The sequence below is a fragment of the Miscanthus floridulus genome, chromosome 5 (genome assembly GCF_019320115.1).
Source record: "Miscanthus floridulus cultivar M001 chromosome 5, ASM1932011v1, whole genome shotgun sequence".
NCBI lineage: Eukaryota > Viridiplantae > Streptophyta > Magnoliopsida > Poales > Poaceae > Miscanthus > Miscanthus floridulus.
In genome coordinates, this window is record NC_089584.1 from 124,657,006 (window position 1) to 124,675,479 (window position 18,474).

Sequence of the window (18,474 nt, forward strand, 5' to 3'; positions counted from 1 at the left end):
AGTTGTTTTTCTCCCTGAAAGGCAAATCTCCGATTGCGAGCTCAAAAAGGCTCGAATGGACAAGACGAGCTGTTGTTGCTACAGTCATTTTAGCTTGGCACTTTATTTTTTTTGAAGAGGCGATTTTGATGATGGTACTATTGAGACGGTGACCTTGGAATTAGCACTTATCACCACTTCGTACTTTCCTGTGATCAGATATTTTCGGCCGTTGGTTTGTTCGTATACGATCGTGGATTATAAGTTGGAACAGTATTTTTCTCTCACGCCAAAACAGTCAGTAGTAAATAACCCACGATCCTTTACGACGAAACGAACAGACTGTTTTTCAGTCCAGCACATACGAGATGGAAAGAAGTTCCATATATAGCACTCGTCATCATCCCCAACCTGATGTGGATGGTGTATCAAGTTTTCAGTTGCGATTTCAACTCTTGTGAAGTAAGCACGCATGCATCAGAGATATCTCAAGAGAATCTACGATGACGAGGTAATTACCAAGTGCACATTACATTCGAATTTAACCAGTATACGGCTGATCCTCAAGAAGTTAAACTTTTCCTACAATGAAAGAAAAAGCAAATTTCACTACTGTAGACTCGGCAAGGGACCCGTTTTTTTTATTTTTCAGTTTTTTTTAAAAAAAATATTTATAAATAGATCCTCATTGTTTGATTTTCGTTTATGGATTCTGGCCTCAACGTCATGGCTTTTGATGCCGAGCAAGTACGTCTTAGCGCCATGACCAATCACGTCGAGGTCTTGACGAGACTCTTATATGACGATGGCCCGACACCAACGTGACCTCACGCGGCATGCATCATGGCGCCGAGCTCGGCGCCCTACAAATCACGCGACGCGACCGTCACGGGAAACGAACGCTCGAAATATCGAGGCCGACGCATCCGCTGCCTGAGACTCACTGAGAGCCTCTATAAATCACGCGACGCGACCGACCACCATGGCCGCCGCCGCCGCGCTCCTCCTCTCGCCGTGGCTCGTTTCTCTCCCACCTCAACCGAGCCTCGCCCCCGGCTTCACCAAGAGACCAACTCCCTACCCCTCCTCGGCCGCCGCGGCGCGAGGCTCCGGGCCGTCGGGGACGGGCCTTGCGCGGGGCTGCCCGACCAGGCCACGGTCTACAACGGCGCCTACGGGCCCTGGACCGTGGAGGACTCCGACGTCCGCGAGGTGCTGCTGTACCGGTCGGGGCTGGTGACGGCGGCGGCGTCCTTCGTGGCCGCGGCCTCCGCGGCGTTCCTGCCGGATGGCAACCCCGCCGCCGGCGCCGGCGCGGCCGACCTCCTGTACGCCGCCGGCGCCTCGGGGCTGGGCCTGTCGCTGCTCCTCATCCACATCTACGTCACCCCGATCAAGAGCTTCCTCCAGGCGCTGTGGGCGGCCGGGGTGCTCGGCTCCCTCGGGACCTACCTCGTCGCCGCCCGCCCGCTGGACGAGAGCCTCGTGCAGTACGTGCTGGAGCACCCCACCGCACTGTGGTTCGTCGGCCCCACGTTTGCCGCGCTCACTGGCCTCGTCTTCAAGGAAGGTATGCAAACGCCGCGCGTGCTGCTTATCAGAATCTCAGTGTGTATCTCCATATGGTACTTGGTACCTCTCTTCTTTCTTTTCGGCTCATCCATTGCATTTTTTTTCCTGTCATCTGTTTCCAACCCGATTACATATGGATAGCCAATTATATACAGTGATATGAATTTCCTGCCCGGTTACATATAGCCAGTATATACAGTGATATGACGACTGTAGTAGCAATGGCCAAGCTGATGATATTCTAGTTTGTTATACATTGTAGTATTATCCAATTTGTCGATTATGCTGACAGTAATGCATCCACAGGTCTCTGCTATGGAAAATTGGAAGCTGGCATCTTAACGTTTGTTATCCCTGGGCTTCTTCTTGGACATTTGGTAAGTCAGAAACCACTGAGATTTATCTCCTCAAAGTTTCATATTGCTGGTATCTGCTGCACTCATCTTACAATCTTTGTGGTCACATTTTATGTGCAGTCTGGTTTAATGGATAACAGCACAAAGACAACCCTTTTAGGAGTGTGGATGCTTCTTTTCATGGTTTTCGCAGCTAGAAAGTTCTAGCAGCCCATCAAGGTAAAATCTCTCCCAATGATTCCTATGTACCCTTCATTTGTAGCTGATATCTTGCTTCCTGATTCGAATCTGACAATTTCATTCTTCTCCCTCAACCATTCAGGACGACATTGGGGACAAATCTGTTTTCATGTTCAACGCACTCCCTGAAGAGGAAAAGAACGCTTTGATCCAGAAACTCGAGAGGCAAAAGGCACAGCAGCAGTTTGAGTAGACATTGTACCTTGTCTTGGTGTAGCCAATAGTTTGTCCATGAAAGTTTATAGCTGATGTACATGATAGTTCTGAAAAATGAAAATACATCAAGGCATATAAAGATGAGAATATTGTAATCGAGATGTAATTACAAATGTGTTGGATCACAGGTAAGTTGTAATTACACATATAACAATTTTGTTGTTATAGTCTTTGTAAATATTTCAGTTTGTTGAGCTCTCGTGCCATAATCGAGTAAATGCAAAATTCATCACTGAATGGATGAGATGGAGGTTGAGGAAACAGAAAAGTTATCTGCTGACCCCAAGCCTATGAACTTGCATATCATGAGGAAAGCAACCTGATAATGGTCACAGAAACAGAAGATCACATTCGCTTACATATCATGAGCAATCTGATAGTTGTCTAAAACTACAAACTTTATCACCACCCAAAGGGCGCAAGCAATTCTCTTATACTTTCACATACAATACTGTTATGAACGACGTATAGGAATATGAAGTAAAGAATAAAGCCACAGAGGAGACACACGATTTAACGTGGAAAACCCCTCCGATGTGAAGGGGAAAAACCACGGGCACCAGCCAGCAACAATCTCATTATCTCAAGAGTTTTTGGTTACACGCCTATGGCGGCTTACAAGAGAATCAAGTCTCCACGAAACCCAAGCCTCCGGCGACGGGCCTCCGCTTCGCTCCGTCAGAAGCCCGGCCTATATCTTGGAGTGAATTTTGAACAACTCCAACAAACTCCACCTTGAGACAAATTCATCTTGTATCATAAATCAACCCTTCATCCTGAACATAACAAAGATAGAAAAACCACTGGTGCCAACAATAGTCTCTTGGACTATCCAATTAAACCAACTAAGCTTGAGCATAGCTCAAACTTAGCAACAGGAACAGGCTTTGTCATCATATCAACAGGATTATCATGAGTACTAATCTTGCATACCTTCAGCTTACCTTCTTCAATCACATCACGCACAAAATGATACTTGATATCTATGTGCTTAGTTCTCTCATGGAACATCTGATCTTTAGTGAGGTAAATTGCACTTTGACTGTCACTGTGCAAACTTATGCAAAATTCAACTCCACAAAGCTCAGCGTACAAACCTTTCAGTCAAATTAATTCTTTGCACGCTTCACAAATAGCCATATATTCTGCTTCAGTAGTAGACAAAGCAACAACTGACTATAAAGTAGCTCTCCAACTCACAGCACAACTGCCAACAGTAAACACATAACCTGTAAGTGGTCTTCGCCTGTCCAGATCAGCAGCATAATCAGAATCCACATAGCCAATAAGACCCTTATCAGTTCTTCCAAACTTTAAACAGGAATCTACTGTGCCTCTGAGGTACCTGAAAATCCACTGAACTGCCCTTCAATGTTCTTTGCCAGGATTAGACATATATCTACTAACAAGACTCATAGCATATGACAAATCTGAACAAGAGCAAACCATGGCATACATCAAAGACCCAACATCACTAGAATAAGGAACCCTTAACATGTATTCAATCTCTGCATCTGTACTAGGATACTGAGCAGCTGACAACTTAAAGTGAGGTGCAATAGGGGTACTAACAGCCTTAGCATTTTGCATGTTGAAACGCTTAAGAACTTTCTTGATATAATTTTGTTGACTAAGAAATAGCATACCAGATTTTCTGTCTCTACTAATTTCCATACCAAGAAATTTCTCAGCACTACCAAGATCTTTCATATCAAAACCACTACTCAATAGCTTCTTTAACTTAGTGATTTCAATCTTACTCTTGGCAGCAATCAGCATATCATCAACATATAACAGGAAATATATAGGTGATCCATTAACATGCTTATGTAAACACAGCTATCATACTTAGATCTTTTAAAACTGTGTGCTAACATAAATGAATCAAACCTCTTGTTCCACTGACGAGGGGACTATTTTAAACCATACAAGGATCTCTTCAACTTGCACACATAATTTTCCTTGCCAGGCACTATGAACCCTTCTGGTTGGTCCATGTATATGTCCTCCTCAAGCTCTCCATGCAAAAACGCAGTCTTCACATCTAACTACTCAAGCTCAAGATCATGTGAAGCAACAATACTAAGGAAAGTATGAATTGAACTGTGTTTTACCACTGGAGAGAACACATCATTGTAGTCAACACCCAGAATTTGACTGTAGCCTTTAGCAACTAATCTTGCCTTATACTTTGGAGGCTCGCTTGGAGATAAACCCTCCTTTCTCTTGAAGATCCATTTGTAGCTGATGGTCTTCTTATTCTTAGGCAAAGGTACAATCTCCCATGTATTGTTCTTCTCAAGAGACTGCATCTCCTCATGCATAGCAGAAATCCAATTCTCAGTATCACCACAACGAATAGCTTCTTTATAGGTTGCTGGCTCATGAACATTCTCCACCTGTTCAGCACAACTCAAAGCATAGTAAGACAAATTACACTCTTCAATAAGACGCTTAGGAGGTGCAATTGTCCTTTTTGACTTGCGTTGAGCAATAGGTAAATCCTCCTCTAACTGCAAAATAGGAGGAGTTTGCTGAACATCATCATGAGCATCATCTTCAGCAACATCATTATCATGGTCACCATGCTCATCAACAGGCTCCACCTGCACACCTGTATCATCATCAACATGATCCACCTGCATGCGCATACGCTGCAGCTCTTTTTCTGGAACATGATCTGAGGGCAAACTGTCAGTAAACATCACAGATTCATTGAAAACAACACTCCTGCTCATAAAAGTCTTTCCTGTTTCAGGATTCCACAATTTATAGCCTTTGACTCCCGAACTATAACCAAGGAAAAGACACTTAATAGCTCTAGGCTCTAATTTTCCATTATCAACATGAGCATAAATAGTGCATCCAAAAACTTTTAACTGTGAATAATCAGCAGGCGTACCAGACCATACCTCAATAGGAGTTCTTTTATTTAGTGGAATAGAAGGCGACCTGTTTATCAAGTAACAGGCAGTATTAGCAGCTTCAGCCCAAAAATGCTTGCTCATCCTGGTATTAGACAGCATGCAACGGGCCTTGGATATGATGGTTCTGTTCATGCGTTCGGCCACACCATTCTGTTGTGGAGTATGGGGTATGGTGTGATGCCTAACAATGCCTTCCGATCTGCAATAATCATTAAATTCACACGAACAAAATTCTCCACCATTATCAGTACGAAGCAATTTTACCTTCCTTTCAGTTTGCCTTTCTATCATTACTTTCCAGTCCTTAAAAGCAGCAAAAGTATCATCTTTCTATTTCAGAAAATAAGGCCAAACCCTTCTAGAGTAATCATCAATAATTGTAAGCATGTAACGAGCACCACCAAGTGAGGACTTACGGGAAGGACCCCATAAATCAGCATGAACATAATTAAGAGTACCTTTAGTGGTGTGAACAGAAGTGTTGAAATGTACCCTTTTATGCTTCCCGAAAATACAATGCTCACAAAACTTTATTTTACTCGAAGTGCAGCCATCCAGCAGGTTTCTCTTCATCAATTCTGCCATACCATGGTGACTCATATGTCCCAAATGCATATGCCAAAGGTTAGTTTTACTAGGTTCATCATTAGTAACAGCAGCAACAGCGGAATCAGAACCAGGTAAAGTACACCCTCTAAGGACATATAACTTTGTAGAATTAAGATTACCTTTCAAGCAAACAAAAGAACCTTTTGATACCTTCAGAACGCCATCTGAACCGGAATATTTGTAACCTTCTGCATCAAGCGTGCTCAATGAGATAAGATTTCTAGACATCCCTGGTATATACCTGACGTTTTTCAGCGTGCGTGTCATGCCATCATCAGTCTTGATCTGAACTGATCCAATCCCCACAATGTCACACGGGTTATCATCTCCCATCCGCACAACATCCCCTTTCTGCACAGGCTTATACGAGCTAAACCAATTTCTGTTAGTGCAAATATGAAATGAACATGTGGAATCGAGAATCCATTCATCATGACCAGCAACACAACCAGCAAATACTACCAGACAATCTCCAGAATCATCATCAGATGTAGCAACAGCAACAGAGACCTTACCAGCCGACTTGTTTTTCCTCTTCTCCTTATTCTATACTTTTCTGCAATCCTCAACATTATGATTTGTCAGCTTGCAATAAACACAGAACTTTTTATTACCATACGGCTTGGACTTTGAGCGGCCTCTCCTTTCATAGTTCTTTCTACCATCATTGCCATCATTAGAGGATCTGTTTTCAGTTCTGCCTCTCACATGCAAAGCATCGCCCTTGGAGGACGACGTCCCATCATTCTGCACTATGCCTCTCATCTTCTCCCTAAACTAGAGAGCCTCATAAACTTCCTTTAGGGTTAGTTTATCACGGCTCAAAAGTATGGTGTCACAAAAATTTGCATACGAATTTGGCAAAGAACATAGTAGTAAAAGACCTAAGTCCTCATTATCATACTTCACCTTCATCGACACTAGGTCGGCGACGATCTTCTTGAATTCAGCAATGTGGCTCATCACTGAATCCTCCTCCTTCATCTTCAGGGTGAATAGCTTTATCTTCATCTACATCTTACTAGTTAGATCCTTGGACATACAGATCGATTCCAGTTTCAGCCATAGTTCTGCAGCAGTTTTCTCTTTCAGACACTCCTGCAAAATATCATTATGAAGATACAACTGAATTAGGGCGAGCGCCTTCTGATCCTTGCGGATCTCTTCTAGAGTCCACTCAGCCTTCCTCTTTCTGAAACTATCCAGCGCCTCATCATAGTCATGAGTCTGCGCCAGAATCCCCCGCATCTTGACTTACCATAGCGAGAACCACGTGTCGTAGTTCAGCAGCGGAAGATCAAACTTCATCGACGTCGTCATGAACCCTAACAACAACCAAATCTCTGATACCACTTGTTATGAACGACGTATAGGAATATGAAGTAAAGAATCAAGCCACAGAGGAGACACACGATTTAACGTGGAAAACCCCTCCGATGTGAAGGGGAAAAACCACGGGCACCAGCCAGCAACAATCTCACTATCTCAAGAGTTTTGGGTTACACGCCTATGGCGGCTTACAAGAGAATCAAGTCTCCACGAAACCCTAGCAAGGGTGTATATACCGTACAATACCGTGGGGGGCTCCGGCCCAAGCCTCCGGCGACGGGCCTTCGCTTTGCTCCGTCAGAAGCCCGGCCTATATCCTGGAGTGAATTTGGAACAACTCCAACAAATACAACTCAACATATAATAAGCTTGGGAATGCCTTGACCAAGTGGCAGATCCCCCAAGATAGTGGCTACTACTTGGTAGCACCCAATCGCACGGTAAACGATTGCATACCATGCAAACAGTTCCTGATAAGCTCTTAAAACATCAAAGAATTTGCTCAGGGCCCTGGGTGACCTAAATAAATAGCTACAAATTGACATTTAACCTATCAATGGTACATAAGTCTGAGGATGCAGTTGCAGAGTCGACTAGTTTGCATAGATAGCGCCATTTGAGTTCAGAGAGGCGCTGTTCTGGGGAACATCAGCTCCCTCTACTTCCGACAAGAAGCCATTCTCAAAGAATGCTGAATGGAGGGCTTGTACACACTGTTTTGCCTCACTGTCATTGACTACTAAGGAAATGTTCACCTGCGTGAGTACATAATAAGTATTACTGCACCATCTGGAAATTGCATAAAAACTTGTTTTATGTTTTGTAAGAGGGGATGGATACCTTGGATGCCCCTTGTGAGATCATTTGGACATTAACACCATTTCTTCGTAGAACATTGAATGCCTGGCATGCAGGAAAAGGGTCATACATCCAAAAATATATTCCGTCACTGATCTATTGACACTTATTTTGTATTAGAAATGTTAGTATTTTTGTATAATTTTTCTATATCATGTCAAATGAAGTCTTGCGTGATTTATTTGTTTTGTAACAATTGCATTTGTTGCAGACTCCTCCATCGCTCTGTGATTTTGAGCAGTGGATCGACACTGAGATCAAGCCGGAAGACAAAGAGTGGATACAGAACTGTTACGATGGGAGGCAGAGAACAAGAAGATGATGGAGAAGAGACGTAGAGAGGAGGCTCTAGAAAAAGAGCACAAGGAAGAGGAGGAAAGAAGACGTGTTGCTAGATGCTTTACTTGAGTATTTCTGCTATGACTGTAACGTACTATTTGCAGAGAGAGTCAAACAAGATGCAAAATAATGATCCAGCACATGTCAGTACTGAAATTCCACACTGTGGGAGATGTGATGTGATTTCTGATTCAAAGGGAGGTTTTTTTGCTGACCAGTTTGAGAATATGGCAAACTATCGAGCACATTATGAATGGACTGGTCCTGAGATATGGAAACAGACTAAAGAGAACCTGCATGCCTTTGTTGCAGCAGCTGGTACTGGCGGTACAATTGCTAGAGTCTCATGGTATCTTAAGGTTAGATGCTTATTAATTTTTTGTTTCATATGTTTTATCCTAGATAATCATCTTTTATGACTATGGTACCCCTTATTTAGGAAAAGAACAGGAGCAGCAAATGCTTTTTAATGGACCCTCCCAGATCTGGTTTGTTCAATAAGGTGACTAGAGGGGTGATGTACACAAAAGAGGAGGCCGAGGGAAAACGGCTTAAGAACCCTTTCGATACTATTACTGAAGGAATTGGAATCAATAGGGTTACTAATACCAAATCAATGCGTAAAAATGATAAGGGGAGAGAGGATACCTTGTTCATGAAGATGTATGGATCAAATCTAAGTATCCAAGGTCAAATTCGTCGATTCAAGAGATTGGACGGGTTAGGGGGAGGAAGAACCTAAGAGGGAGGAGGAAGAAATGAAAACAACCTCGGCAAGGGAAACTTGGCCGTGGGTTTTCCATGCTCGGCGTCAGGATCCATGGCTCCGAGCTCAAAGCCGAGATCCATGGCTCCGAGGTACCGGCCACGTCAACGTCACCTAGGATGCCCTGCTGTGCACGACCAGGCACCTCAGAGCTAAGATCTGTGGCATCGAGACGTGTTACCTTAGAGCCATGAGTCCTGACGCCAACCCCTAGGATACAAAGATGAGTTTACGTCTTTTAGGGGAGCCAAACGTATTTTTTTTTAAAAAAGGATCAAATTGTAAAAAAAATTGGGGCAAGGGACGAAGGGTAGGCTACTATTGACTTTAACTAAAGGAATGACTCTGGTACTTAGGAGTGATTGGGTTGTCCCTTCACTCAGAAGATAGGGTTGTTTCTTGCTTTGGTTGAATCAACCCTTCACTCTGGGGAGCGGACATGCGGTTCTTTCTCCTCTCTAAAATAGCTTTAGGTTGCACTAGTTATTCTCCATCTTTTCCCACAATTGGCATGTCAGATAGGACTTGTACACCTTCCCCTACCAACTGTGATAGAACCACCCAATTTATACAAGATTAAGTACGGCTGTCCCCATCTAACACGTTGACGCGCACATACTTTCGCTTATATAAACCCGGTAGTCCGCCGAGTGTCACGAAGAACCTCAGTAAATCAACATCACAACCAAGATCGCATGATTAGGCAAATACACATCACATATATAGAGTTTTCATCTCCTTCTATAATGGGTGAGCATTTGCTTCATGTGGCTTGATCTCCATCTTCACAATCTCCTAGCCTTGCTAATCACCATCACGTGGGCTCTACCTCAATCACAACTCATTGAGAGTATTAGTCCACCAGGTGTCACTAATTGCTAGAACCAAAATAAGGGTTTTTCATCAGGTTGTAAAACCGAATCACATACAGGGCGTAGAGGGCCTGGCGGCACTTTAGAAAGTAAAAAAAAAAGACAGACGAAAAATCACTTCACTCTTTAATATTAGATAAAGAAGCACTTCTATCAAAAAAAGGATACAGAATCACTTTGGTATTTAATAGTAAGTATATAATAGATATAGAATGCAGAAATGTAGAAGACAGCAACGGCCGTGCTTTTTTTTTTTTAGCATAGCGAACTAGCAAATGGGCCTAATTCTAGTTAACCCACTCCGGCCCATTAAATTTGGTATTGGGCTCCCGAGTCCGTTGGGCACCTTTGTAGTTAACAAAGCACACGGTAATGATACTGCAACAATCTACTTCCACGGGGGAATACATCTGGATCAAAGCAGAAAGTAACCACACATTACATAGAGAGTACACAGAAGCGCACACATCGGTTCATGACTACTCTGCTAGCAACACCAACATGCATCCACGATACACCGTTACGAACTGTGTAGACGATTCCTAATAAACACCATAAATGACTAGAGACAGGTACATCTCGATCTAGCCCACAGTCGATCTAGCTTCAAATACCAGTAGCATTATTTTATTACTCTCCGCCATGCATTCCTCGCACGGGACGCGCCAGGACGCCTCAGTTAATCCTGCAAAGAGAAGGAAGAAAAAGAAGAAGGTTACAGCACACATGTCGTGCGTCCAGAAACGCAGAACACAGAACGACGATAATCTACCAACAAAGATAACTGCAGCAGTAGTAGGATGAGAGAAGACGGCCGGAGCTAGCGTGTAGACGACGTACGTGTTGCAGTTGACGTTGGTGCTGATCTTGTAGGGCAGGGAGACGCCGCACTTGCTGGGCAGCGCGGCGGCGCGGCTGATGTAGGTGCCGCTGCCGTTGGCGCCGTTGGCGACGTTCTTGAGGCAGCCGCAGATGGTGCGGCGGTCGGGGGTGTTGTCGGCCTGCGCCAGCAGGCTGCGGATCCCGCCGCAGCACGGCTGGGGCGGCATCGCCCCGCCCATCTGGACGAACGGCAGGCACGGCATCAGCGTGCTGTACACTGTGGAGCACGACATCGCCGCGCGCACCGCGGCGGGCGGAGCCACCACGGTCGCCGCCAGCAGCACGGCCAGCGCCAGCGTCGCGAGCTTCGGAGCAGCCATGCCTCTAGCTCTCCCTCTCAGTCTCACGTACGATGGCAGTAGTGCAGCAAGCAAAGCTAGTAAGTGGTGAGTGATTCGCGGGTTCTGGTGTGGGGATACGAGGGTTTTCCAAGGGGGGTTTATATAGTGGAGGGAATTGTTACTGCCCATGTTACTATTACGGGTGGGTGCATTCAGATGGTTCGCTGGTATATGCATCGCTCTTACTACCAGCTGTGGGAGTTTAATTTTTTAAAACAGCGCGCTAGAGTAAATGCAGAAGTGCAAACGCACTCCTCGTAGCAGTGCTGCACTCTCAACGTTGTCATGCTCATGCATGGTTCATATATAATATTTTCGGCTAGTTCAAATAGGTCCTGGCATTTATCTGCTTGCCGGAAAATACTAGAACCTTAAACCGAAGGAGTCGATCATCTGTGACCGATCCACGATTCGCACTTAATTGATCGATGAATACATGCTACGTATACTCCAGTGTGCAGCAGACAGCGGCGCTTAAAGAATGCTCCTACTTTTGTGGTGAACACCTACGTAACACTCTCGTATAACCTTAAGAGCTTAACTCTTTTTCAAGAATTAACTTTTCTCTTTTCTATTAAAATATAAAAAATACTTAAAGCTAGTTTAAAAGTCTTTTTTTTTTTAGCTGCCCTGATCAGGCGATGACCGAGGACGACTGAGCTAGCCTAGCCAAGTAGCCATACAACGTGACTACGCCTAGCTAGGCGATTAGTACTAGCCATGGCCTTGATGGGTTGGCTGCTTTCCTAGTGGTAGTCGTACGAGTGGGCGAGTCGACAGCTCAGACAGACCTTCCATGTGGCCGTCACCACATGTTTTAGCATGTCACCTCCTTTCAAGTACTCCCTCCTTTCTAGAATTCAATTCTACCATGTGGGGTGCTAAATCCAATCATCTTAAATTTGGCTTAATTTATATAAAAATAGAAACTTTTGTCTGTTATACAAGACAAATTTTATCAAATTCGATATGAGATATATGCATAGAATACTTATTTGGAATCATAAATATTGATATTGTTTTCTAATAAAATTTGTCAAACATAAAACCCATTTAGAATAAAAGGAAAACTCAAGAAATTTGAAGAATTGGAATTCTCTAGAAAATTTGCATTCGAAGCTTTTTTTTATGGAATTGCCTGTTTTATATGAATTTTGGAGTAATTTTATCAAAAGTTTGAACTTGTGGAAAGTTTCTTTTGTACTACACACTCTCATCGAATTTTCGTGCTTTCCGACGCTTCATGAAACTTTCAATCTTACAGTTTCGTGCGTTTTTTATGGAGAAAAACCCTGCTTATATAAAGCAATTCAATCCATAGGATTCAGGATATTTGGATATTATATTTCTATATGTTTTTCATATTCTTGTGTTTCTAGAATTGCATCTTCCAAAAGTATATCCTAAGATGGTTTAACTTACACTAAAGTTACGATTGTTATTTTTCTTTGGAACGGAGATAGTAGTTGCGCAACCGTTTGGGGAGCGCACACGCTAACACAAACCCGATTATACCCCACACGGAGGATGTGATTCCGTGGTCCATGAGCCCACGAGACCCATTAGAGTTTACGGGTTAAGAGGGGGGGGGGGCTTCTATGGATTCCAAGATTACAAGGGATTGCTAGGGAGGCCACTGGACCTGCGATTGTGGTAGTTGAGATGGCGGCAGAACAAGGCGGTGGGGCGCCGTCCATCGAGATGATGGGAGAGGTCGGTTGAGCAATCCAAGTGACGAGGGCATTGGTTGTAGAAAAAGAAGCCATTTGGCCGGGCTTTCGTCCGCGCTGCTCCACGTGGGAGCCGGAGCAGCGGAGCCACAAATTGGTGCCCGCCTCCATACGCGTAAAAGGGCTCCGGCTCCTCTAGCGACGCGCAGAAGCGTTCCTTCGGCCGAGCACGTTTGGTGTGGCTGCATCGCCAAAGATGCTGTGGAGCCGAAGCTGGAGCACGGCCAAATAGAGCCGAAGTAGCTAGGGCCACGTTTAGTTCGACGAATTCGGCGCTGCCGGATTCACTGTGCAACACTGTAGCGCACCGTAGCCTTTCGTTTGTATTTGGTAATAATTGTCCAATCGTTGACTAATTAGGTTTAAAACGTTCGTCTCGCAAAGTACAACCTAACTGTGCAATTAGTTTTTAATTTTGTCTACATTTAATACTCTATGCATGTACCACAAGTTTAATGTGATGGAGAATCTTCTTTTTGCATAGTGTGAAAGTTGGGAGTTAGGAGCAACAGGGCCTAGAATTAGCGACGGAGGCAGCAAACGGCGACTCCGAAACCTAGTGGGCAAGTGGTGGCGCTGGGGGAAGCCCTGAGCTGGGTCGTGCGCTACCGGAAGGTATCCTCTAAGCATGTTTGCGGTCTTGCAGAAACGGCTGTTCTGTGTTTGCGGTCTTGCACAAACGATCCGTTTTACGAGTACTACTAACCATATTGAAATAAGTTCGGGGCCTTGTTTAGATTGCAAATTTTTGCAATCTGGACATTGTAGCACGTTTCGTTTGTATTTGACAAATTTTGTCTAATCATGGACTAACTAGGCTCAAAAGATTCGTCTCGTGATTTACAACCAAACTGTGCAATTAGTTATTTTTTTTACCTATATTTAATGCTCCATGCATGCGTTCAAAAATTGATGTGATGGAGAGAGAGTGAAAAAATTTGGAATTTGGAGGTTATCTAAAAAAAAAAGGCCCGGATAATAGAACTAGGACTGCAGCAGATGGGCCTGGGATTGTAATTGAGACGCGACGGTCGTGGTATGACCGTATGACACAAGCATACCCTGCCAAATGAATACTCCGTACTACCCTAACTCAGGGCCTGTTTGGATTCCTGCAAACTATATGGAAGCTGGCTTCTAGAAGCTAGCTAGGGATCCAAACAATTCTAACTTCTAGCTAACTTATATAATTTGGAGCCTCCAGATTCCACAATCCAGTAAGCTGAGGTAACTAGTTTTTTTCAGCTTTTGGATCCAATTTGACCAATCTGCCCTTGTTTTTTTTTTGGCCCATCCACATCTAGTATAGGATTGTGGGTATTATTGTAATTTTGCTGTATAAATTTATCTACCTCAGCTTTTACCGTGCATGGATCCAAACAAGTCTCTCGACTAGCTTGTATAATCCAGCTTTTAATAATCTGACTTTTAAAAGCTAGCTTTTAAATTCTTTGAGTATCCAAACGCAGCTTCAATCGAAACCCATCTGCGCAGGCAGCAAGCAAGTTCGATCAGCAGGGTGGATGGCTTTCCAGTGGCCGACTCGGGACGCGCGTACCTGCATTTGCAACTCTGCGCGCGAGCGTAGGCAGATGCAGCCCATGCAGCGACCCCATGCATCCGCGGCAGGGTTGCAGGATTGCAGGACCGCAGGGCGACGGACGGGCCGGCGATTTATGGAGCTAGGCAGAGCGGCCATGTGAGAGCCACTCGATCGCCATTTACAGCGCCTGGCTCTGCTGCTTCGGTCGGCAGAGGACGTTCGGCAGGCGGTGTTAATGGCACCGGACCTAACCCTACCTTCATGCTACAGGATCACGACGCCGGACGCAAATGGCGAATTGGAGATTGACGAAATTGTGCTAGCGCTACACATGGCACTGATGGCAGTGGTTACAAGGTTGTTGGCAGTTGAAAGAATTAACTGTCCCTGCATCCGCCATTCATTTCGAGGGCGGTATTCGAGCAGGGAGCCGCGTTCACTGTAGCCGCCAGCGTGGCTGCACCGACGGTTCGAGAGACGACAACAGAACAAAATCTGTAAACCGCGTTACGTTCGTACATGGCCTGTTCGTTTCGCCTGAACTGGCTTACGGGTGAAACTACTGCTGGCTAATTTGGTGTTTGAAAAAAATACTATTTAAACCCTGAATTATAAGTCAGATAGCCGAAACGAACAGGCAAAGCGTCCGATGTAGCGTGTGCTTCGTATCTAGTTACAGTGCGTGGCAACTCTAGAGTGCACTGACAGTTAGCAAGTCCAAACAAGAAAGAAGAAATCCGGCATCAACGATCAGCGCTATGGTCCAATCTGCGATTAATCGCTTCCGCCCTGTTATTCAGCACTGTTTCAACACTACTTTTCAGCGGAGGAATAATGTTTTCCTCTCACAGAAAATCAACATCAGCAGCTGCCAAAATTCAGCTAAACGAACTGGACTGAATTCATGCGCTTCATGAACAGTGGAGCTTCAACACTGGACGAGAGCAGAAATTAAAGTTTAATATATTACGAGCAAATATTTCTATGCTTTGTAACGGTTGAAAAATCTAATAAAGTTTTATTTATATTTATACAAGTTTAATATATTGTCATATTATTACCGATGTTAGCCTATATTATAGTTGTCATATAGTTATCCTAAAATTAATTATAGCTCTTAAAATTTATAAAAAAGGGGAAAACATAAATAGAGATGTCTCATATCTATAGTCCTCATTTTGTAATGAACCATTTGATAGATTTTTTCTCTCATGTTGCACCGTACAAACATGTTTGCTAGTAAATAATAAAGATTAAAAGTCTATAAAATAATGAATTGAGGCAGATGGAAGGGAAAATTGTCATCAGGCAGCGGACCGGTACTTGTTTAGGCTGCCTTTGTTAATGCTCTTCTTTTTTAAGGTCCAAGAGGAGTCCTCAAGAAAAATAAAATAATACAGATGAAGATTCTTATGCTAGAATAACATAAAAAAAGAAATAGTGACTTCCTAAATAAGATATACTATTTCAACCTAATGAACAAGGATGGCTTGACATCTTAAACTTAGACCTGCAAAACAAATATCCAATAAACCAATGGTTATTGAAACTGTGTAATTTTAGAGGGCATCTGACAAGAAATATTCGAAACAAGTACTTACAAATAAGACAATATAGGAGAAGTGGCATAAAAAAGCTAGGGACTCACAGTTCTAATCAAGCCTAATTAATAGAAAGTCTAGGGAGGTTCTTTTTAATATAATGGTAGAAGCTCCGCCTTTCGATTAAGAAGAATAGAATTAGCTTAGTTTATAAGGAAAACCATGCCCGAAAACCTTACAAAGACACATGTCTAGTGAGGTTTAAACTAAGTAGTGAAGACCAAATCGGATATTGGAAAGATAAATGGTTAGGCACGCAAGCTTTAAAATCTCAATGCCCATTGTTCTAGTGAACAAGTCACAATAGCATAAAGTCCTTACAGTTCCGCTTAATGTCTCTTTTTAGCATATCTTTGATTGGAGATAAACCGTGCAAGACTGTCTAATATTAATCTAAACAAAGGTTTGGATCCTTTTGTTTGGAATCGACATATACAGATGGGATGTTCTCAGTTAAATCAGTGTATACATATCTTATCAATAAGGAAGTTAAAACTACCCAAGAAACTTGACCTATGAAGCTACCTTTTTTTAATGTGTTCATGTGGTTTCTTAAAAGGGGAGGAATCCTCACTAAGGATAACTTAGGTAGGCGGAAGTGAAATACATTTGTTATCGGATGGAGAGAGACTGGTGAATACATGGAAGCTTCTTGTCGACGGCCATGTAGGTTTTTGCAGCCATGGATGGCCTTTTTATTACAACGACAGGGCCGAGTGGGAATTGGGCTGCGGCCTATGGAGCTAAAAAAAAAGGGGCCTGGCAACTGCTGCGCTGGCCCACGTTCTCCAGCTTTCTATGCGTTTGCCAGAGAAGCCCGTAGCCTATGCGTAGTTCGGCCCTTTCCGAAGATTTGTTGGGCCAGATGTAAGAGTGAAGCCCGTTTGCTGGAGTCCCTATGGATCACCGAGGGAAGCTGGCAGTTCCTTGGAAAAGTCTCTGCACGTCGGTTAGCGCATTGGCCCATTGTAGCGTGCAGTACAGCACTATGGTATCTCCGATCCAACAGCGCAGGCGCAACAAAGCCTGTGTTTCTTCAGTGCGACAACAGCGTCACAGAGATCTGCCGAAACGCCGTGCACCCCGCGGCGCACGTAGTAGGACCAGCACGCACGCCTCCCTCCCTCCCACGGTCCCACCGGCCTCCATAGCAGCCAGCGACGCCTGACCCGACGACGGTGGTGTCGCCTCGGCACGCGCCGCGGGCACATGGCAGCAACAGCCGCGCAACCGCGACCCCTCGGGAGCGAGAGGACGAACGGGACTTTTCGCGAGCGCGTGACGGGTAACGTGCAGGCGGCAGCTACCCACCGGCACGGGGAACTGGCGCGCGACGTGACGAGCCACAAGCCCCGGCCTCGGCGGGCGGCGAGCGAGCAGGCAGGGTTTCGCGCCGGAGAGCGACGCGGGAGCGGCAGCGGCAATGCGCACATCGGTTCGGTTGGGGGGCCATTAACGAACGGAAGGCCCGGCCGGTAGTTAGCCCGCGCCCGCGCGCCGTCCCACATGCGTGACATGGCCAGGAGCGCGCGCGCCGTCGCTGTCGTTTTGATCGCGCGCTTTCCTTGGGCTGGCTTGGCTGGCTGACTGGCTCGCCGTTGGTATGGCATCTACGACCGGGGCCGGCCCTCCCGTTCTTTCCTTGACGGCACTTGATGAGTGGTAGGCCGCCTGCACTTGTGGTATGTGTACTCTACGCCTCAAGCTGAAGCGACCATGATTCTCCTCCGGCAATCATGATTCATGAGCAGACACCAGACAGCCATCAGCCTGGCATGCAACCCCCTACCGCTGAGAATGGAAATTGCCCATGATGGTTTTTTTCTGACTGCGTCACTGGCTCACGGCATGTCGAGGGGATTTGGCAATGGCAAGGGAATAAGCATGTAGCGACCTTCATGGAAAAAAAACAAACAGAAATGTTATACAACACTAGTGTTTTAGAGCAATCCAAAGTCAAATTTTTTATCGTCTCTTTCTCTCCCTCTCTTCTTCTCCAACTCCGACGGGCTTACAAGAGGCTCAGGGGAGACAGGGCGGCCAAGCAATGAGGACGGCGGGAGAGTGACAATAAGGGTTCTGGCGGTGTACGAGGCGGTGGGGGTAGGGGGGTGCCCATGCTCATGGCGGCGCACAGCAAGAGGGAGGGGAAGGAGGAGGTCGCTGCGGATGATAGGGTCTCACCAGAGCGCGCGGGCGGTGGGCAGTGGAGGCATTTCGCGGAGACGCAGTGAACAACCATGGACAGGAGGTAGAAAAAAGAGAACGAGTGTTCCATCTTGATCCAACTGTCAGAATGAATCGAGAGGAGGGA

The 18,474-nt window shown here is 45.0% G+C and overlaps 1 protein-coding gene and 1 pseudogene across 1 annotated transcript; one reads left to right on the forward strand and one right to left on the reverse strand.

The window, feature by feature from the left end:
• Positions 1-897: 897 nt before the first annotated feature.
• LOC136453432 (uncharacterized) lies at positions 898-2,523 on the forward strand (annotated as a pseudogene).
• A 7,913-nt stretch (positions 2,524-10,436) lies between these two features.
• LOC136453433 (non-specific lipid-transfer protein 2B-like) lies at positions 10,437-11,371 on the reverse strand. Its single transcript, XM_066454006.1, has 2 exons — positions 10,904-11,371; positions 10,437-10,748 (listed from the first exon to the last, which is right to left on the reverse strand). The coding sequence occupies exons 1-2, from the start codon at positions 11,263-11,265 to the stop codon at positions 10,739-10,741; spliced, it is 372 nt and encodes a 123-aa protein (XP_066310103.1). The 5' UTR covers positions 11,266-11,371; the 3' UTR covers positions 10,437-10,738.
• Between the last annotated feature and the right edge of the window lie 7,103 nt (positions 11,372-18,474).